General features: G+C 49.7%; 1 protein-coding gene across 1 annotated transcript; it reads right to left on the reverse strand.

Annotated features, from left to right (window-relative positions):
• Positions 1-3,403: 3,403 nt before the first annotated feature.
• On the reverse strand, positions 3,404-20,455 carry Fam89a (family with sequence similarity 89 member A). The gene is made up of 2 exons (XM_077105095.1): positions 20,186-20,455; positions 3,404-4,437 (listed from the first exon to the last, which is right to left on the reverse strand). The coding sequence occupies exons 1-2, from the start codon at positions 20,453-20,455 to the stop codon at positions 4,177-4,179; spliced, it is 531 nt and encodes a 176-aa protein (XP_076961210.1). The 3' UTR covers positions 3,404-4,176.
• Between the last annotated feature and the right edge of the window lie 1,668 nt (positions 20,456-22,123).

Here is a 22,123-nt window from a genome sequence, read left to right on the forward strand (position 1 = left end):
ACCCATGTACAGCCCTGCATGTCACAGCCATTCATTTTGCCCCAATTTCTTTTTAAAATTCAGAGGCTAGGCATAATTGCCCAGCTAGTTACTTTGGGAAGTTACCAGTGGTGATATTTGGTGCCTTAGTTTGATGTCTCTATTTTCCGTGCCTCTGCCACCCCCTAAAAATTGAGATGTGATCTAACAACAGCAAAAATATACTTACATGAAAATCCACTTAAAGATACAAAATTAAGGGGCTGGGGCTGTAGCTCAGTGGTAGAGCACTAGCCTAGCATGTGTGAAGCACTGGGTTCTACTCTCAGCACCACGTAAAAATAAAAGGTATTTTGACCATCTACAACTAAAAAAAATTTTTTTAAGTATTTAAAAAAAGAAAAAGATACAAAATTAAGTCACTTTTAGATATCCTGCCTTTATTAAAAACCATGAGCACTCCAGCCACCTGGAAGTCCTGCCTTGTCCGCAGCCATTGACGAGCTGTCCTACAAATGGACAGAGTCCACTGCTTGCTCTTGAGTTTCAGCAGAGCTGAGAACCAGCAGGGGAAATGCATGGGAGGCTCACATGGCAGACTGACACAGCCGTGGAGACGGACAGAGGCCTTTTGTTAAAGGCTTCCTCCAGCAGTGTTTGGAGCCTCTGAACCACATTGGGGAGAAAACAACATGGTGTATGTTTGAGCCAAAGAAAGAATATTGCAGCTATTACAAGACAGAGGCACGAATCAGGAAATCCGAAGACAGTTTTATAACCAATCTTAGAATGGCTAAGGGATCTGCTCAAGGTCACAAGTGACCAGATTGGGTCCTTTTTAGTCTGTGCCTAGGCTAATAGAGGGCCCCTAATGTTGGCCTATTGGTAGTCTAGTGGTGGCTCTCTGAAAGTTGGTATGAAGAAGGAATGCTTACCGGTCTTCAAATATAGTACAGGAAGTAAAAAATAAAAGACCTCTTTCCTCCTGTTTTTGTGCCGGGGACTGAACCCAGGGGTGCTCTACACTGAGCTGCACTCGAGCCCTTTTACTTTTTTGAGACTGGCCTACAATTTGTGATCTTCCTGATGCAGCTTCCTGAGTCCCTGGGATTACAGGGGTATGCCACTGTGTCCAGCTAAAAGGGTTTTTAAAAAAATGAGGAATCCAATAACTGGAACCACATCTAAATACACCTTAGGGTTAGGCTCTGACAGCCCCTTTTCTGCAGGAACACCTGAGACCCTTGAAGGTTATAATATGCCTTCCTGATATCTAACTGTAACCTGTCATTCTAAAATTGGAAACAGATTCTGAAGGAGAAAGTTTTTAACTTCAGACTAAGTCTCAAATATTTTCTGGCTCCTGAAGGGCCAACAGAGGGAAAACAGTACCAAAGCAAAAGACCTGGCTGCCCCAAACAGGATTCTGCTTCCTTATTTCTACTTAATGACTGTGTATACTGCTTTGTGCCAAGCACTAGTCAGAAGCCCTGAAGATGCCTGTGATTAGCTCACCACCTGCTTCTTGGGAGCCATCAGGAAATACTGAGAGGGTAGGGAGAGAACAGCCTCAGGTCAGCAGGTGTGACACCTACGAGTAGGCCAGGGAGCTGCTGCCCAGGACTCTGCGTTTGGAGGCTCTGGCTGCCACAGCAAATGACCACACTGCGTGTCTTAAAGCCACCCGTGATGCTCCCACCCCTGGAGGCAGAAGTCCAGAGTCGGTTTCACTGGGCCCAGTGGAAGTGTCGGCAGAACCAAGCTTCCTCTGGAGGCTCAGGGAGAACCTAGGCTTCCTCGCTGCTGTCGCCCCTCACCCTCAGCTAGCCGCTGCAGCACTCCAGCCTCTCCCACCCCCACAGGGCACCCCAGCGTGTGTCAGGTGTCCCTCTACTTCCCATAAGGCACCTGTGATGGCATTGAGGACCCATGTGGGCAATGAGAACAATCTCCCCACATCAAGATTGCTGAAGACTCTGCAAAGGCCCTTCCACCAGATAAGGTCCCATCTACAAGTTCCTGAGACTCCTTGACTAGGCATCTTTGGGGGACCAGTTTTCAACCTGCCACAAAACCATCTGGCTAACAGGGGCTCCCCCACAGTGATACCTCCTTTCAGGTTTGGGCAGGACTCCTATGGAGAGAGCCCTTTTCTGTGATGTCATCAAAGGACAGGAAGGCAGACATCAGGGCAATACAAGGAGCCCTTTGCCAGGCAGCCTGCAATGAAGCGCACCGCCCTCCTGGAGCTGCCAGGCCTCTGGGCTGCCCTGGACCACATGTCTGCACCAGCCAAGAGGCAGACTTGGCGCAGCTCTGAAGATTTCCTTGCAACATCCACAGTATGTGTTGAACCCCTCCCAGTTTCCCAGAAGACACCTGGCACCGGACAAACCCAGCAGGGATGCCAAGCAAGTACCTGCCCAGAGGTGAGCCTCTACCTTCTGTCCCTGGACTGTGCCTTGAACTCAAGGTCAGAACCCTCCTTACAGCATGCTCCCAGTTGTGCCGAATCCCCCAACTTCCCTCATCTGCCCTGCCCTCCCTCCTGCCCCTCTGGTCCTGACTTCCAAGCCAGGACTTCTGACTTTTAAAAGCATTTTATTGTGTTGTGTGACTTTTTATAAAGCAGAATTAAATAACTTTGGAAACAAAGGTGGCATGTTGGTGATCCCAGTCCACTTAAGATAAATGAGTGTTCATGGGTTGCCCCCCTCTGCACTGGAGCACTGCCCTCCCGGAAACAGGCTCCAGCTCCCTCCAGAGATGGCAGAGGAGCTCCGTCCCCAGAGACACACAGATGCAGTCACCACCTGCCAAGGAACCATGGGTGCCAAGGGGTGCTGCGAAAGCCTGCACAGTCTTGTTGAAGCTCCCCAGTCGAACCTCAACATGGTCAGGCTGACCTAAGTGCTAATTCATGGTGAAGAAGGGCCAGCCTCAGAGAAATAGGATCCTACAGGTGACTGGACCTGCTGCTTTCGACTTCCTGTCCTCGCAGAATTATCTTGTCAAAGGGTGAAGGCAACTTACTGGCACCCTTATGGTAACTACTGTCAGCAGAGGAACTGAGCAGGGTGCCCTCTGCCAGTGTGGCCCAGTTCCTGAGACCTGGCATGCTCTGCTCCTAAGTCAGGCTGTACTTCCCAGCACCATCCTGAAGGAGGCACCAGTGAGCACTCATCACACTGGAAGGAAGAAGGCAGGAGACTGGACAAAGTCCAGACCTTGCTACAGATGGCGGCCTGCTACTAATAAGAGGGCTGCTGAAGCTCAACAGAGAATGGAAGCTGTTTCGAGATGCATTTAACAGCAAGGAACACTGCTTTTCTTTCCACACATGTTTGTTTGGAATAGCATTCAGGTCATGAAAGTGGATTATGCATTGGATTCTGCATTGAAAACAAAATAACACACAACACAGTTTGAGCATTTTATCCTTGTGTTTAACAGTGTAGTTCTCATAAAGTATTTTAATAAATATATGAAGGCTCAAGGTAACCACTGATTGGAGGGGAGGTGGTTTTTCTTTCCACATACTAGTTTACGTTCAGAGTCATTTAAAATGAACACAGTCGCCATCCAAGGACTATGCAAACACTGGCCTGCCCAGGTTTGGTTTATTTCCCACTCAATGTATCTTGGTATTATCTTCCTTCCTCCTACATCACAGGGACAAAATGGCCAAGTTCTAGTAGGCTGCGAGAATGCCATGATGGCTGAAGCTGAAACGTTTGTCTTCTCGATAAAAGGCTTCCATGGAGTCACCTGGACCATCAGTGATGCGGCCTGAAAATAAAGCTGAACAAAGAGGCTCCACCACTTGTTAAACAGCAAGAAGTGCCTCTGGCTAGGCTGGGGAAGGGGCAGAGGAATGGCTTCATCCATCCCCAACCAGAAGCATGACCCTCACAGAGGAGGTGCCAGTGACCTATCTGTAAGGAGTGACTCAGGCCTCTTGCAGGGCCTCTTGTCCCATGAACTTCCAGCAGGGGTATCTACACCCAGCACAAGCTGCCAAAGCATTCTCAGCACCTCGGGGTCACCCAAGCAGACCACCACTGTGCAGCAATGGACTCCCCTCGAGGTCCCACGTGGCCGAGGACTGTCCACAGTAGACAGGCTAAACACATTCTTGCAAGAAGAGCAGCAGATGCTGACAGTGGGTCCAGTTTGAAGCCACTACCACCCGAGGCCTTAGATGGACTCCAGAATCCAGTCACTGCCAGAGAGTTGGGGCACATGCAGGGGCACACTCCCAGGAGGGCCTCCATCCTGGCCTTCACGGAGGGAGCTCTGGTCCTGGAAACCCTCTTCCTCATCAGAGAAGCTGTTCTCCAGTACACATGAGCAGTCAGGGCTGGAGGCTGCCTGGCACGCACCCTTGTACTCCTGAATCGACTCGTAGAGGCTGTACAGCTGACAGAGCAAAGACACATCCAGCTGCCGGAGGCCAACCTGAGGGAGGGCGGGAGGCAAAACAAGTCAGCACGACCGGCCAGCTGTCTGCCGAGGCTAGCTCAGTCCTCCCACACAGGAACAGAGCCGCATCGTGCGGACACTGGGGACTCCAGTTTGGAGAACACCTTCCCTGTGTCAGTCCCATCCACAGCCTGAGGAGGAGCGCCGCTGTGAGGTGGTGAGCCCAGCCTGCGGAGATTGCTGTGACACTCCAGCTGGCTGCACCAGGCACACCAAGCCACAGGTCATTTCCTCCCAGCCACCAGACTCAGAAGACCCTCGTCTGCTTTCCCTGTCACTATGTCAGGATCTGAGCGCTGCAGTCACAGCTCCAGAGGTTGGAATGCAGCCACCCCATAGCACCCAACTCCAAACCAGCTCAGCCCCAGGTTTACCAGAGGACCTTTAGAGGCCAGACACCCTCTGCTCCAGACAATGGTTGTGGGATCCCTCCCCAAAGCAACCAGCCGATCATGAAGAAACACAGTAACAATGGGATATGACTCAGCCATAAAAAAAAAATGACTTTGAGCTGGGCGCAGTGGTACACACCTGTATCCCAGCAGCTCTGGAAGCTGAGGCAGGAGGATTGTGAGTCCAAAGCCAGCCTCAGCAAAAAGCAAGGTGCTAAGCAACTCAGTGAGAGCCTGTCTCTAAATAAACTACAAAATTGGTCTAGGGATGTGGCTCAGTTTTCTTGTTCCCCAGTTCAATCCTGGTACTCCCCCCCGCTCCCCGCCACATACACAGGCAAAAAGAATAACTTTATGACTTTTTATGGTAAATGAATGATCTGGAGACGATCATGCTTAGTGAAATAAGCCAATTCCCCCAAAAACTAAAGGCTGAATGTTTTCTCTGATATGTGAATAAGGTGGGGAGTAAAGAACAGAAGTTCACTGGATTAGACAAAAGGGAATAAAGGGAAGGGAGGGGACAGAATAGAAAAGACAGTGGAATTAATTAGATATAACTTGGGCTGAGGTTGTGGCTCAGAGGTAGAGTGCTCGCCTACCATGTGTGAAGCCCTGGGTTCGGTCCTCAGCACCACATATAAATAAGTAAAAATAAAGATATTAAAAATATATTTTACAGGGACTGGGGTTGTGGCTCAGTGGTACAGTGTTCGCCTCTCATGCATGAGGCACTTGGTTCAATCCTCAGCACCACATAAATGTAAATATATATATATATATATATATATATAAAATTTTAAAAATTAGACATAACTTTCCTATGTTTATACATGAATACACAACCAGTATTACTCCACATCATGTATATCACAAGAATGTGATCCTAATTAGGATAAATTATACTCCATGTATATATAGTATATCAAAATACCATCACATATCTAAAAAGAAAATTAAAAAAAATTTTTTTAAAGCAGCAGTCTGGTAAGATGCAGCTAACAGCTTCTCCTGGAAACACTTTCCACAAAAACAAGTGGTGGCGGGGACAGCAGCACACACCAGCAACCCCAGCAGCTCGGGAGGCTGAGGCAGGAGGATCATGAGTTCAAAGCCAGCCTCAGCAAATCAGAGAGACCCTGTCTCTAATAAAATATGTTTTTTAAAAAAGGGCTGGGGGGCTGGAGCCATAGCTCAGTTGGTACAGCGCTTGCCTTGCAAGCAACCAGGCCCTGGATTCAATCCCCAGCACCAAAAAAACAAAATGGCTGGGAATGTGGCTCAGTGGTTAAGCACCTCTGGGTTCAATTCAATCCTCAGTACCAAAAAAAAAAAAAAAAAAAAAAAAAAAAACCCAAGTGGTGACCAAATAAGGGACACATACTTATTTATCTTCAAGTTCCTCCCTTCCCACTGCCCACCCAGGGAAGGCAACTAGAGTAGGAAAGTTACCATTTCTATCAACCCAAGACAGAAGCTTTTCATATGCTTGAAAATGCAGGGGAGCCCAGCACACTTGGATCCTCAGTGTGCTCAGGAACCACACAGGAACCCTGCCCAACACACAGCTCCATTCAGCAGCTGGGGCTGCTGGAAGCCATCGGCGTCGCTGACCACACCTAGGGGACAGCCCTGAGGATGCTCAAAGCAGGGGAGCCTGGCTTCCGCTCTTAATCCCAAGCCAGCTACTTGGACTCTGCTGGGAGGTCTATATGAAGCCCAGTCCCCGTTAATAGACACCGCCTGCATGCTAAGAACCCTTACACATGGACATGTGCTTACAAAGAGGCAGATGGCATGCAAAAATGGCTTCCTTACACAGCACAAGATTCTCCAGGTAAGAGTTTGACTTTCATAAAGGAAGCTGGAGCCCAGTTAAAAATTGCTATTCTTGGAATGAGATTGGGTGTTAAACTGAAGGTCATTCTTTACACCCTTCAATCACTGGCTGGCTCCTGAATAGACCAGACATAGCACTGTAGCTGTGGGGACACACACCTATTCGAGCACTGGGGAGACTGAAGAAGGAAGATTGCAAGTTGGAGGCCAGCCTGGGACTTTATTCAAGATCCTATCTTGAATAAAATAAAAGGGGCAGAGGACGCAGTTCAGTGTTGGGGCACTTGTCTACCCTTGCATGCCCAAGGCCCTGGGTCCAACCCCGTACAGAAAAAGAAATAAGAAAGGAGCTGTTTGCCCAGCCCCAGAGGGCAACCTTCTAGACTTTCAGATAGGCTGTCCTGCCGTCACTCTAGGCACTCTAGGCACCTCATGGGCCTAGAACTCCTGGAGAAGCTTCTCTCAGGCCCAGCTCTTTCTCAGGGGTTTGCTTAAGTCCACACCCTCAGTGGGTCTGTAACAGGAGACCCAGTGCCTGGGTAGACTGTCCTAAGAATCGGCTCCGCCCAGTGGCAGCCTGCCCTCAGGCAGCCTCCCAGGTGAGCCATAGCAAGCCTGGGGGCACCCAAAGCTGGGTCAAACACAGTGGGTCGCCCTCCTGACTGAAGCCTGGGTATGTATACCCGTCAGGAAGTGCAGGGTGCTGGCCTGGAACTTCACTGGTGACTGATACCCATCCCAGCAAAGAACCAGCATCTCCACACAAAGGCCTCTGTCTTTCCTGAGCCACTGACATTTATGCTGCTCCCAGGATGGCATTTGAAGCCACAAAGAGAAGAAGAGCAGACTGAAGATTGCCCGCTGGGCAGAACCCAGGCTGCCACAACTGCCAACAGTGGACAGAGTGCCCAGCCCTGCCCTCCTACTGTGATGAAGCAGGAGGACCCCCATGTGTGTGCAGCTCTACCAGACAGAGCAGGACAGCAGCACTGGGTGGTGAAGCCAGATTTAAAATTAGGTAGTCAGTGTAGTTAGATAAATCGGGTCTAATATCGAGTGAAATCTAAAATGGAGGCCATGCTGAGAATGATTCCGGGAAATGCAGGACAACTCATGGAATGTTAATGAAGTCCCGGAAAGTCCCTAGGCCAAAGTCCACCCCAAAGAAAAGTTAATGGAGCCAGGAAATAGTCCCCAACAGATTTGGAGATAGCCCATCCCAGAGAAGTGATAAGCCCATCCCAAAAAGTGATAATTAAGTCCTTCCTGCCCGTTTGGCCCACCTGTGTCCTAACCCTTCCAACCTACATTCCATCACCAAAACTATAAAAAGGGGAGACAACCACACTTCCACGGATTCCATCTTTTGGGTCCCCTTCTTCCTCCGGGAGAAGTCTTTTCTGCTGTCCTTTAATAAACTTCTAATTTCTACTCTGACCTTGCCTCAGCGTGCTTTTCTGGTGTTATTCTTCAACATCGGGGAAGCAAGGACTCGTCACCGGCCAACAGCGGTAACAGTGGGACAGCAGCACTGGGTAGGAAAGCAGCCCAGGCACCCAGAAGTGCCCCAGGCCACCCTGGGCAGGAGACGGTCAGTGTAGCAAACAAGATGAAAATCACCAGCAACATGATACCTGGAGACCCTGGTCAGAAAGGACCTGGATGTTCTGCCTCCGACTCCACAGGTCGACCTTCCAAGCCAATCGAGGCCTCCATCAGCCCTGTTATGCTGGGTCCTGTCTCCAGCACCCTGGTGCTAGGTACGACCCCGTTGCTCTCTCCCATCTACCCTTTAAATACCTGGAGGCCGGGTTCAGTCCATACCCTTACACCTAACAGACCAGCTAACTCATCTCTCTAAGCCAGGTACCTCGGGTACTGCCACTACTTTCACAGGATGCTCTGGTCTGCTGACCACTGAGTCCTTCCTCCAAGCTGGCTCCTGCTTCCAGAGATTCCTTTCGAGATACAGGCCCTGCACACAGATCCCGATTCAGCAAGCCCCAGAGCACTGAACTCTAGGGCTAGTGTGAGGGAACAATGGAACTTTAGCAACACCACACCCACCCAGAGTCACACCAGCAAGACTAGGGACAAGGCTCGCTTCCACTAAGTGACTCTGACACCATCCAGGTGGGGAAGTAAGACTCTACTCCCACCTCAGGGCAGACCAGAGTCACCCAGGATCACCAGCAGCATGCTGACCTCCACTCTCCCAGGGTGCCTGGTGTGCCTGAGAGAGGCAGGAGCCTGTGCTCCAGGGCGAGACGGCCCCTTGGAGAGTGAAGGCTCTGCCTCTCCCCTCCTGTGACCCGGGCCTCATTTACACGCGTGGTTCCAGGCTTTCCAACGTCTACCCAGAGCCCTGAGTGGGCCCGCAGCAGTGAGCTGGAAGCAGAGGATGGTGCCGGGACCTCTCGGTGCCATAGTACCAGATGACTCAAAGCTGCCCTGTCATGGGTGGGACACTGGCCTAGAAAGGAAGGTGTGACCCGCCCAGGTGTGACACAGGTCCATCCTGCCCATACCTGCAACACAGGTGACCACGCGCCAAACACTGGGCCACCAGCAAGGACACACACACCCTGCACACGTCTCCGGGCACCCAGACTTCCCTGACTTAGCAGAAATCCTTGGAAATAGCTATAGGGACAGCCCTGACTTCCTGTCAGGACACCTCCTCCTGCTGGCTGCTGAACATGGTCACTCCATCTTCTCAGGAAGCGGGAACTCGCTGGGCAGCGTTCCATCATGGTCAGATGACTCTTTGGCTGTGTCCCTACTCGCCACTGCACCACATGTACCAGTCAGGTTGAGGCCCCTTCACCCAGACTAGCCCCAGATGTCTGGTCCACACAGGCCAGAGCCTCTGGGACCACCTGGCCCAGCAGCAGCACCCTGCTGCTAGTGACTGGCTTAGCCAATTTTCACCCCTTTCCTCCTGAGATGTCTTGGGTCATTCCTGGTTCTCCACCTTATGTTCCAAGTGTGCAGATGGGTCTCCTTCCTCCTGCCACAGGACAAGCTGCTTTAAGGAAGTGACTCATGTCCCTCTGGGAGTCCTCAGCCACCAGCCTGGAGCTTGCAGCATGGACACGCAGATACCAAGTGCCTCAGTGCACACCTGGCTATAGAGAGCTCAGGTTGTATGGCTGCAGAAGCAGCCTGGCTGGTCCTACCATGGGCTGAGCAGAGACCCTGGCCACACCCCCAGGCAGTCATAGAAGCAGCAGCTGAAGAGGAAGCCCTCTGTGCCCAGTGCACCCCAAGGTGCTCCTACAGAGAGCATCAGGCCTCTGAGTGCCCACACAGTTCCCATGGCATCAAAGAATACCTCTTGTCTGAGCAGCAGATGCCAAGTCAAGCTTCCTCCAGCAGAGGTCTGGGGCACAAGAGGGGAGAGAGGGCCATCCCAGGAGCAAACTACAGGAAACAAACAGCACAGAGCAAGAACGTGCCGAAAATCCAGCCCATGGACACGGTGCAATCCTAGCTACTGCAGGAGGAAGCACTGCCCTCATCCACAGCTGGATTCGGAAAATACAGCTCTCTTCCGAAAGCATGCACTTTGAAATTCAGAAAGGCTCATTAAAAGAAAAATACAGAATTGTCAGACTCTGCAATATACGTCCTTAATTCCAGACTCCAAGATGGGACAACCAACTAGCATCCACTGCTGTGAGCTGCTAGCGTCCTTCCTCTTTCCTGTTCAGGCTTCCTGCTTCCTTCCTGGCCATTCTTTCCACTTCCACGTGGGGCTCCCTTCACCCTGCTGCCTTGCGCATAGGAGGCTCCCTAGCCACAGAATTCCCACAAGCAGGCCCCACTGTTCTGAGCTAGCCTCCTGCTTCCTCGCTGCAGGAATGAGCTTCAGGCAAGATGGTGGCTCCCAGCTAGGGTCCCGGCAGGTCCCTGAACAATTCCAGGGCTGCAGGGGGCAGGGGCTCTTTCCAGCTTGTGAAAGACTCAGTAGAGACACTGCCACTAGGCGACAAGGTTTAGACAAGAGGACCTCTAAAAGGAAGATTTTTATTTTCTCTTTTTCCAGGACCAGGATTGAACCCAGAAGGGGACACTCTATCATCTTAGCCACATCCTCAGTCTTTTTTCATTTTTTGAGGTAGGGTCTTGCTAACTTGCCCAATCTGGCCCCAAACTTGAGATCCTGCTGCCTCAGCCTTCTGAGTCACTAGGACTACAGGCAAGGGGCCATGACAACTGGAAAAGGAAATATTTGTTGATAAAAAAAAAAAAAAAAATCGGGTTGGAGTTGTGACTCAGCGGTAGAGCGCCTTCCTTGCACTCATGAGGCACTGGGTTCGATCCTCAGCACCACATAAAAATAAATAAAGGTATTGTGTCCATCTACAACTAAAAAAAAAATTAAAAACTCATGAAAAACTTTAAGTTGTCTTTTAGAAAAGAAACTAAAAATAAAAGTTGGGGCAATTCATATTTGTATTTAAGAGATACAAACAAGAGACTTCTTCCCCAACACAGTGGAGGAGTTGCATTGAGGCCAGCAAACCAGGAGACGGCAACAACTGGTGATGTGACAGCTGGTCTCAGTAGGTCACACCAGGTGCCCACCCTCTCCATGACTCCTCAACCCACTCTGCCATGGCCAGGTCCAGAGGCTGGCGCAGCCACACAACCACATTAAGGCACCATGCCAGAGGGGGGAGTTCCATCTGTGGGTGCAGCTAAAGAGCACGACTAGCCCCACAGGCCACCACAGAGGGACACGTGCAGGGCTCACATGTACGTACACACATGTGCAAGCTGTGTCAGGACTTCTGAGATGTGGCACTGGGTGGAGAAGCCTCGCTTGTCCCTATTACAGCCTCTGCACTGCTCAGCCTTTTTCCCAACAAGCACGCTTCTCTTGAGTTTAAAACTCCTAATAATAATAAGAAAACACACAGAGGACGCACACAGCTAGCAGGACCACGTACTACAAGCCCTTTCTGGAGAACTGACTGGCCATATCTATCCAAAGCCTTGAAAATGTGCCATATCTTTGAATCAGCTAAGGTTTTGTTGGAGAGAAAAAAAGTCTTCATTGTACAGAAATATATCTTCTTTGTCCTTGTCCTATGAGGCAGTGCTGATTCTAGTAAAATGGACCCTGGCCTGTGGCCAGTCAGCGGCAGAGCAGGAGCTGCCCCAGATTTGCAGGACCCTGGTCTATTTGTAGGAAGACCCGAAGCAAGAAGCCCCAAGGTTAGCAGGACTTCAGCAAACTGCTGGGATCACTGCAACTTTTACTTTTGGGTTTTTTGAATTTTCTAGATTTTCTACAGGTATTAACTTACAATGAGAGACCCTTTACTATTACCTTTTAGAAATGCGATGAATGAGAAAGCGTACACAGATGGTTTAGAAAAGATGTGGCAAATGCTCAAAATCTAATCCAGGTGTCCAGTGTGTGTCCACAGGACTGGACTGTGACTAAAGGAGGTGGAGCCCTACCTGGCAGTAACCTGATTCCTGGTAAAGGACGGTTGACAGAAGGGTGCTGACCTATGTACTGTTTAGAAAAGGAGAGCAAAGAGGAGAACATGGCTGGTGTTGACGTAGCAGGGAAGGACTACTGACCCAGCCACCGACACTGGATAGAAACGCCTGGTGGCCCTGTATTCCCCTGGGCCTCCACAACGCAGCCTGCTCCCACATGGACATCCTCTGGTCAGCTTCACTTCCTGTGGACATGTCATCCACCAGGGTGGGACTAGCCTGAGAAGAACCATGGTGATTCAGACAAGAGAAGCCAGGGTGACTGAACCCCCAGGATAGGATAAACTCAGAGTTCGTCTGTGGGCCCTTCTGCTTGCTGACTTAGGTTGATGGCGTCCAGAGACACAGGACAGGATCTTCGTAAGCCCCTCTTGTTATCTCCAATGGCAGCACAAATAAGCCTGCTTCCTTTCCTTCTGTCCTAGACAGAGAGAAAAGCAACTGCCATTTTTTTTTTTTTACTATACCTTTGTTTATTTTTATTTATTTATTTTTTATGTGGTGCTGGGGAGCAAACCCATGCCTCACACATCCTAGGCAAGCTCTCTACCACTGAGCCACAACTTCAGCCCCTGCCATTTTCTTTAACAAATGTCTTTGTGCATTCTTTTGTTTTTCTCTGATTATAAATATAAAACCTTTTCACTGCACTAAAAACTCAAATGGGGGCTGGGGATATAGCTCAGTTGGTAGAGTGCTTGCCTTGCATGCACAAGACCCTGGATTCAATCCTCAGCACCAAAAAAAAAAAAAAAAAAAAAAAAAACCTCAAATGTTTCATTAATCATAGGAACCAGCTTTTTTCCATTCTCCATTGTGAAGTAGATTTCAAATGTTTTGGTCTTGGGAACCCATCATACTCTCAAAAATTATTCAGGGTCCCCAAATGATTTCATTTATGTGGATTACACCTGATTTTCTATCAATATTTACCTTAGTGGAAATTAAAACAGAGAAGCTTTAAAATACTTATTTTTTTGTTTGATTTGCAGATACAGTGTATTTACTATAGAATTTTCATCTAACTTTTTGTATAAATTGAAAAGCTTGCATTAAAATTCATTTAGAAATTCAAAAGACACAAAATAACCACAAAAGTCTTGACAGAGAGGAACAAAGTTGGAAGACTCACTTTTCCAAATTTCAAAACTCACTTTAAGTTACATTATTCAAGATAAGGTAGCACCCTCATAAGGATAGAGATATAATTATCATATTCTATCTTTAAGAGATTTGCAATTAAATTCATATTAAAAGAAAAAATACACGGACAACCTAGAACTTATGAAAATATAATGCAGAATCAAGCATATTGAGCAATATACGAAAGATTCAAAGGAAAACATTAATTCCGAAAATGACCTATTACATGGATCTGAAAAACATTTAGGAAATAATATTGAGGTCTCAGAAATATAAAGTAAATTATTGATGAGATAATATGGGAAACAATTTGAAAGACTTTCCCAGAATTTACAGGATAAAGATGAAAATTAACAGAGGAAAAAATGCAAGTGTATCTATGGAGACCATAAACTGGCAATTTAAAATGCAGATTATTGGTGATTACTTAAAGAACAGAACAAATAGTACAGAAGTAGTAGCCACAATTACAGGGCAGATTACTTTGGGATCAAAAAAAAAATTATACTGGGGGGGCTGGGGTTGTGGCTCAGTAGTAGAGTACTCGCTTAGCACGTGCGAGGCCCTGGGTTCAATCCTCAGCACCACCCAAAAATAAATAAATTAATTAATTAATTAAAATTATACTGCATATATAATGAAAAAAAATCACTGGCTTACATACAACATAATTCTTTTTTATGAAAAATATTTGAATTTTTTAAATTAATTTTTTTATTTATATATATGACAGCGGAATATATTGCAATTCTTATTACACATATAGAGAACAATTTTTAATATCTCTGGTTGTATATAAAGTATATTCACACCAATTTGTGTCTTCATATAAAATACTTTTTAATCCATTAAAAATAATAAACCCATCACATGTTACCAAACCCAGCACATGTTCATAACCTTCATGAACAATAACATTTTTGTAAATACTTTTTTTTTTTTTAAAGAGAGAGAATTTTTTTTAATATTTTTTTTTAGTTTTCGGCAGAGACAACATCTTTGTTTGTACGTGGTGCTGAGGATCGAACCTGGGCCACTCGCATGCCAGGCGAGCGCGCTACCGCTTGAGCCACATACCCAGCCCCTGTAAATACTTTTTAATGTTCAGCTCTTCTGCTTCTGCATTTGATCCTCTGGGACACGTGTTCTGGTTGAAGTAAATGAAGAAAATCTGGCCCAGTGTGTGTGCGCACGCGCATATGTGCCTGTGTGTTTGTGTGTCTGGGAAGAAAGGAGCATCCATGTAACAGCCTCCTCTAACTGCCTGCTCTGTGCTGCCCTCCGCCAGCGGGGGACTCTGAACTCCAACCAACTTCCATCCTGCTATACTGAAACCACCAGTCTTGCGCTCTGAGTGGACATTGAAGTATCTAGCCCAAGTCACATGAAAAATGTGGAAATGGATTAGCCAAATTACACTCATCTTCCAAGTGCTAGTGCATGTCCTCAGATGAGAACAAAAAAGCCACATTTGTCACCAGGACTCATGGACCCCTGCAAGGACCTCAGAAACCCCCAGGAGTCCCCAGACCACATCCTAAAAACCCCTGTTCTAAAGATACCCGCATCAGCACCACAGGCCTGTCCCTTAAGGCACCCTACGTGTCTACTTTGGATTCTGGTTGCTGTGCCACAGGTACAAACTTGTCCCATAGCTCACACTTCCACTGTGAGCACTGTTTCTAGGTCCTTACATGAGAATGTCTCCACGGTGTTTTCAGCAACTGTTCAGCACTGTCACTACTTGACTATTATTAAAAGAAACCACCAATATGCACCAACCTACAAGTACTGCTCTTCACTCATGTGACCACCTCTGTGAGACACATTTGGAAAAATGAGATATCTGTGAGGAGGCAGGGAGGGAGAAGGATGTTGTCATCCTCCTGATCCCTCCCAGATTCGGCCTCAAATCTGTAGAAGCTTTAAAATATGTGTGATGATGGCAAGAATGAGGCCCACTGATCAGGCCACTGGACCCGGACCACTCTTAATCCCAGGGCAACCTTATGTCCCTGCTGGTGGAGGAGTCCACAGGCAGCAGGAAGATAAGATAATCTAATCGTGCTGCAGGCCCCAGTTACCCATATTTAACGCCCCCTTGCAACTCTGACTTACTATTCAGTAGAAGCCACATTAGGGCTTTTAAAAGGAAATGAAATTAAAGGGCATTCACTCAGTTTCTTAAGTCTTACAAAACTGCCCTTCACAATAGGACGCGAGGCCCATCTCTCAACCCTCAGGTCACTGTGATCATTCTCTTAAGTCCCTTCTTCAGGTACATGATGTGCTATAGTAACAAACTGCAGATGTACAGATAGTAAAGGATTTAAACCCCCTGCAGTTTAACTTGGGTATTTTACCTCCAATTCTAACTACAACTGAGGGTCCCAAAGACCCTCCTATGGTTATATAGGTTATACTTGTCAGTGTTGACCTTATCGGAAATAAAAACTGAGGACTTTTGTTCATCCGTCTCATCAATCTAGTCCACTCAGGAACATGCCAGACACCCCTCTCTGTACTTCCTAATCTCCAGTCATCCTGTCCCCATCTTCCCCCTCCCCCATCACCTTCTCCCTTGGCATATGGGCTACTGGCAGGGACCGGCCAGGCATTCTGCAGTCCCAGAGCTCACCCTCCTCAACTGGGAAGCTCTGGTCAGAGGACAAGCACCCTCTCTGCTCCCCAGGTCCTTCCCTGCAACACACACACACAATGGAGATTCAGAATGCCCACACCTGCAAGACAGGCCATCTGTGGCTCTTAGGGCCAATCAGGGAAGGGAACACAGTACTCCCCAAAACAGAACAGGCCACGTACTTAGTGAATGCTATAGCCAGTAAGGCAGGCTTGGGGACTTCCTGCCTCTAGCATCTGAGGCAGAGCATCACCTCAGGGACAATCCCAGTGTTGAGCATCTGCAGGATGGAGCACGGAAGGAACCCACAATCTTCACGGGAACGTGCAGATGGAGGTGGGGCTCTTGCTAAAGGGTGGCACTGGAAAGGGGCAGACCTCTGCCGCCGGCCTCAGGGCTGGCTGCCTGCTCATGAGGTCTGCAGTGTACATGTGCAGTTTCCCCCATGGGATTGTGAAAATGGCTTCTCAGAGGGAGTCAGTGTCTATGAAGTTCATGTTGGTCCTGCTGCTGCATGGTGGGCGTGACCCAGGAAGGCCAGGGTTCCCTGCTGCAGCCTGCCCTAAATATCCTTGCCCACCTGACCCCAAAGAGCTACAGCAACACCCGCCAGAACCAGTGCAGGCTGGGCTGTGGCTGTTGGGGGCACTGTGACCCTGACATGTGGCAGAAAGGGGGAAGGCTGTGAGTCCAGGAGTGGCCTGTCCAGTGCCCTACAGGTGGGGAGGGAGCAGACACGAGTGTACAGGGGCACAGAGAAGCTTTTCAATCCTTTGGAGCCTCAAATCTTCAGATTATATTCCTATGACCTTATCTGAGGGCCTATTTTTGGGGAACGCCCAGTCCTCAGACATGTCATATGGTCCTGTCTACCCAGTCCTGTCCACATTGTCCTGTCCACATGGCTTCACACTAAATACATCCCCTCCTGTCCTCATCCCTTGCAGCTGGCCCAGGCTGTCCAGGCCACCTCATGTCATTCTGCAGCTTGTACAAACTGGTTCTGTGCAGTATCCTGTCCTGTCCACATGGTTCTGTCCTAAACTGTGGCCAAAACTGACCATGGACATTGTCAAGGGTCAGGTTCCAGAGGAAGAAGAACTACAGTGGCAGGGGGAGGTGAAGAGAACACCTCAGTGGACAGCGGGTCCAGTCTGTCTCTGAACACATCCAGCCCTTTCGTAAGACTCTCCTTTTTCAAAAGCTAGTGCAGGTTGCAGTTCTATTATTATTAGAGTCTTCACCACATTGCCATAAAGATGGCACACCACCAGGTGTCAGAGACTCTAAAGTGTCCCCAAATCCTCCAGAGCACCTTATAGACATTCACCCAGTGACATGTTGAAAGTGACCTAAAATATTCTCTAGTGTAAAAATAACAGCAAACATTTTCCAGAGTGTCTTTTCATTATTGCTGTTTCAGGGCAGCAACCATTTGACACTTAAAGCTTTCCAAATGGGTACTTCTGGAAGGCTCGGGGAATCAGTGATAAAGAAGTCACAGATGTGAGATAGCTGCAACAGGGAGTGGTGGAACTTGGAGCAGAAATCACCACTCTGAGCGGCTTAAGGTGTCACCCAGCGTGGGTCAGAGCCCTCTGCCACGCGAGCCCTACCTTCTCAGCCCAGGAACCAGCTCCCCAGGCTCCACCCATGGCATCCCTGTCTCTCCTCTGAGATTTCATTTGCTCACTCAGCCGCCACCAGTTCTTCAGCAATACCCAGCCCCTTGCACCTCCAACTCCTCACTTGGAAACTCTCAAATGCCTAACACACTGGCACAATGGCCTGCCACCTTTCCCCAGAGCAGCCACTCCTCCAAACTACCCCTGGGAGCCGAGCCTTCCAAGGTTCAAGTGGCTCCTACTGCTGCCATACAAAGGCAGATGTGGCCTGGTGAATGTTTGCAATAGATGCCTCCCAAAGCACGCTGGCGCGCATAAGGTGATCCTAATATGTGGACAGTACAGTGCTACAATTACACAGGGCCTTGGAGCCCTGCAGACCTAAGGGGACCTGTGAGCTTATGGGAAGTATGGTTAGCACCTCATTTCTTCTTTTTAATATGAAATAGACTTTAAGTACCAATTCTATGGAAAATTATATGGATTGAGAAGGAAAATAATGCACAGAAAGCACTAATATTATACCTATACAGGAGATATCCCAAAATATTAGCAACAATCATCAGTCAGTGCTATGACTGTAATTTTTCATTGTTTTGTTTAACTACACTTTCCATTAAAAAGCTTGTCATCTTTGATTCCTTTTTATCACCTTTCTGGACCCTAACACTTTATCTGCAATTCCTGCAGCTTCTGCTTCCAAACAGTGGTTCCCAGAGAATTGTTTTCTGGTAGAAGCCAACCCTCCTGTGCACATCTGAGCCATCTCCCCAGGACCCTCCCACGTTTAGCTCAGCCTCCTGCACCCTCCAAGTGCAGCCAGAAGGGTGCCCTCCTGCTTCTGAGCATTCTCTCCTCCAACTGCAGACTCACAGGTACAAGCTTCCTGCCACCTTCCTCAGGCTCCTCTCCCCTGTGGCCAGGCCCCCCCACACCTCCAGGGCTGCAATCCTCCTGAAAAGAAGCCCTCTCCATTCCCCAACCTCCGCCTCCTTTCTGTGCTTGCAAGGGGCTTTTCCCTCAAGCATTTGGTCACATTCTCCCAAGACATCCAGATTGTCCTTTGTCACAACTTTGACCTCAGGCCTTCAAATTAAGTGGATCAACACAGACATTCTGCAGATGATTCAGGAGTGAACTCCCTTTCTTGTTTGGCAAGAACTCCCCAGTGGGAGCCTCAGCATGAGTCGCCCATTGGGACCCCACTGCCCCAGGTCAGTAAACCTCTTTAAAAGCCCCAAGACAGTACTTTTAAAGACCTTCTGACATTTCTTGAAATACCTAATCTAATCATAGCTAAATATCAGACAGACTAGAGAGAGATGTTCATTAGGAGAGGAGCTCTGGTCCAAGGCATAATCATGAGGTTGAGTTGTACTTCAGTCACAACAGGAGTGACCTGGAAAGTACTTTGCAGAATGGCCTGTGGGCTCCCAAGCCACCACAGCAAGACTCCCCTGGGAGCATGTTTACAAACCAGAGCTTCAAAGAGGAGTGGCCCTGAGCCTTTCCTGCCTCCCATTCAAGAAAGGAACTTAAACACTAGGGTGGGTCTTCCTTTAACCCAGGGGCTTTGCTAAGTGACTTTCAGGCTGTAAACACAGAGGTGCCCCTGTGTCTCATTAAAATGCAGTAATACTAGTGTCACTTAATGTCTGTTAATAAATGAAAGTAGTTGGTGTGGAACACAAGTGTTCAGTAAAAAGCCTAAGGAATCTTTTTAGAATCAGAAATCACTTCAGTGCCAGCTGCAGAGTGGGACAATATCTAGTTGATTACAATGTGCTAAGGTTGCTTTCTGAATTCAGTTAAGCCTTTTCAGAACAGACATGATCCTTGGAAACTAAGCATAAATTCAATTCTCCTGAGCGAAATGCTAAAAAACATCAGATGCTTACTTAAAGATTCCTCTAACAACTTTTTGGCAAATTCAGTCTTTGGAAACCTGGCTCAGGAGAGGGGACACTGCACTGAGGGAAGCACAGACCTGAGGGGCACCGAGGGCCAGCAGAGGATTAGAAAGGAGGGAGTTTTCTGTTCCAGTTCCTCTGGCCTAAGCCTGGGACAGAGAGCTTAGGTGAGGCTCCCTGCCCCAAATCTCTACTCCGCTTTCGTGGTCACCCTGGCCCACGAACACCTACTATACTTTCCAGGTCTGAGAAAAACTAAATCCGGTTGTTGCAGCCCGGACACCACCCAAGGAAGCCCCGGGCACTCGCCCGGACGGCAGGACCACCGCCACCTCGGGTCTGCAGACTCCGCGCCGCGCCTCAGTCTGCGGCCCACGCCGCCCGGCTAATCGGATTAGGGACGCGCGCGGGGGAGGGCCCGGGCCGCTCCACCCCGGCCTTCCCGACCTGTCCCCCACCACGCCGCCAGGGCGAGCCTCGCGCCGCACCCCGGGAGCCGGCGGGCGCCGCGTCGAAGGCTACCCTCCGAGAGCCGCCCCGCCGGCGCGCGTCTTCCGCTGGCAGAGGGGACACGCGAGAGGGGCGCGGACTTCCGGGCGGCGGGGCCGTCTGCCTCGACGGCCGGGCAGATGGCGCCTGCGTCCCGCAGACCCTTACCATCTCCCTGCGCAGCAGCGCCAGCGCAGCGTCCAGGTTGGGGGGCTTGGCGCGCGGCCCAGCCGCCCGCGCCCCGCGGCCGCCCGCGCCCCTGCGGCTCAGCTCGTCCTGGATGCGCGACTTCTGCGCGTACAGCCGCTCCAGGTGCCGCCAGCCGCCCGCCGCGCCGCCCGCCGCCGAGCGCAGCAGCCCGCTCAGGCTCTTGGGCAGCGGAGGGAGCCCGTCCACCCGCAGCCCCCGCGCCGCGCCCGCCGCCCCGGCCCCACTCATCCCTCCGCGGCCGGCCACGCGCTGCCACCCGCCGAGTCCCCGGCGCCCGAGGCCCCCGCCCCGCTCCGCCGGGCCCCGCCCCCGTGCCCGCCCCGCAACCCGGCTGGTCTGGGCGGCGGCCCCACCCTCCGCCCACCCCCGGTCCAGCCCCGTGCCGCCTAGGCGCACCCCGCCCTTCGCCCGGCTCGCCCGCAGCCCGGACCCCGCCCTGCTCCTCCCAGATCAGCCCGCAAAGCTGCTGGTGACTGCTTGGGCTCCAGCTCCAGGTCCGACCCAGGAGGCCAATGGTGCGGGGGTGCGGGCGTGCGGGCGGGACGTCAGGGGAGCAAGCAGGGGTACGTCCGACGGGCTCGCTGGCCCTCTGACAGATGGCAGTGTCCCCGCACCGCAGCAGCCAGGACTCTGGGAATTCCAGGACACCAGCAAACATTCTTTCAGTCCTGCCATGAACAAGAGAGTAATTCTAATTGAAATGTGAGGAAATACGAAAAGAGATTAACTCTCAGAAACTGTCAACTCCGGCAAAAATAAACAGCGCGTCACAGCAAAGGAGAGGAGAGAGGCTCTGCCCCTTCCAGGAAGAGTAAAAGTGACAGGCGGTTGTAACCAGGTGAGAGGCAGGGAAGGTGAGGAAGGGGGGCTGCCGCCCAGCTGCTGGTGGAAAACCGCGGCAGCATACAGTCTGCCTTAAGTGCCCATGATTGTGGGCCTAATTATAAAGGGACTTGATTGTCCTAAATGCATTCAGTAGGAGCATAATTACAAAGTGTGCTGAGAGCTTCGGACACCCAACATAAAAGCACTGTCTAGTCCTGGAGGACTTTCTTACCTTTAATCTACCACCCATGGAGCCCAGCCAGAAGCAAGGTCTGAAAATGACCCCAAGTCCTGCAGAATGGACCCTGGGGATGGAGAAGACTGGGTGAGCATCTCCATCCCAGACAGAGAGATTTGAGGGAGCTCAGGATTCCCACCCCACCCTTAGCCAGAATTTCCCACCTCCTCTCTGGGCCTCACCTTCCAGTAATTACCTAGTTGCCTTTCCAACCGTCTGGTATTCATCCATTCACCTGTTTAGTTGGCCTGTGTAGGAGTGAGGGAAGGACCGGAAGCATTCTGACCTGCCATCCACACCCAGGTGGGAATCCCTTCCATTGTCACCTTGCAGCACCTAGCAGAATCACTCCAGCTGGCTGGTAGGAGGTGTGGCTCTGGGAAGCTACTTCAAAACGCCTGGAAGCCCATCCCTCAGAGAATGGGGAAGCAGGGGAAGCAGGGGTAGGGCCAGCTGGGTAGCAGCATAAGATCCCAGTGTCAGGACAGAAGGAACAAGGACAGTGTAGATGACAGCCTCACAATTCTGGAGTGTACTCAGTGGGGTAGATATATATTGATATCAACACAGCACACCCCAAATGAATAGAAATTTCTACAGAATTTTTTGGCACTGGTTAAAACTATTGGTATAAACCTGAACAATTACACAACAGCACACTAAATATTTTGACATCCATGGGGACCAGCAGTGAACACCCCATTTATTTATTTATTTATATTTAGCGAGCTGTAGCGTAATTGTTCAGGTTTATACTAATAGTTTTAACCAGTGCCACAAAAATTCTGTAGAAATTTCTATTCATTTTTGGGTGTGCTGTGGATCAAACCCAA

This window comes from Callospermophilus lateralis, chromosome 13 (assembly GCF_048772815.1).
Source record: "Callospermophilus lateralis isolate mCalLat2 chromosome 13, mCalLat2.hap1, whole genome shotgun sequence".
Taxonomy (NCBI): Eukaryota; Metazoa; Chordata; class Mammalia; order Rodentia; family Sciuridae; genus Callospermophilus; species Callospermophilus lateralis.

What these genes read in the sequence shown, in the direction of transcription:
- Fam89a (XM_077105095.1), bottom strand. Translation starts at nt 20,455, where the DNA reads ATGAGTGGGGCCGGGGCGGCGGGCGCGGCGCGGGGGCTGCGGGTGGAC. An exon ending in CGCTGCTGCGCAGGGAGATG is followed by an intron (nt 4,438 to 20,185) that starts GTAAGGGTCTGC and finishes GCCCTCCCTCAG; the next exon opens with GTTGGCCTCCGGCAGCTGGA.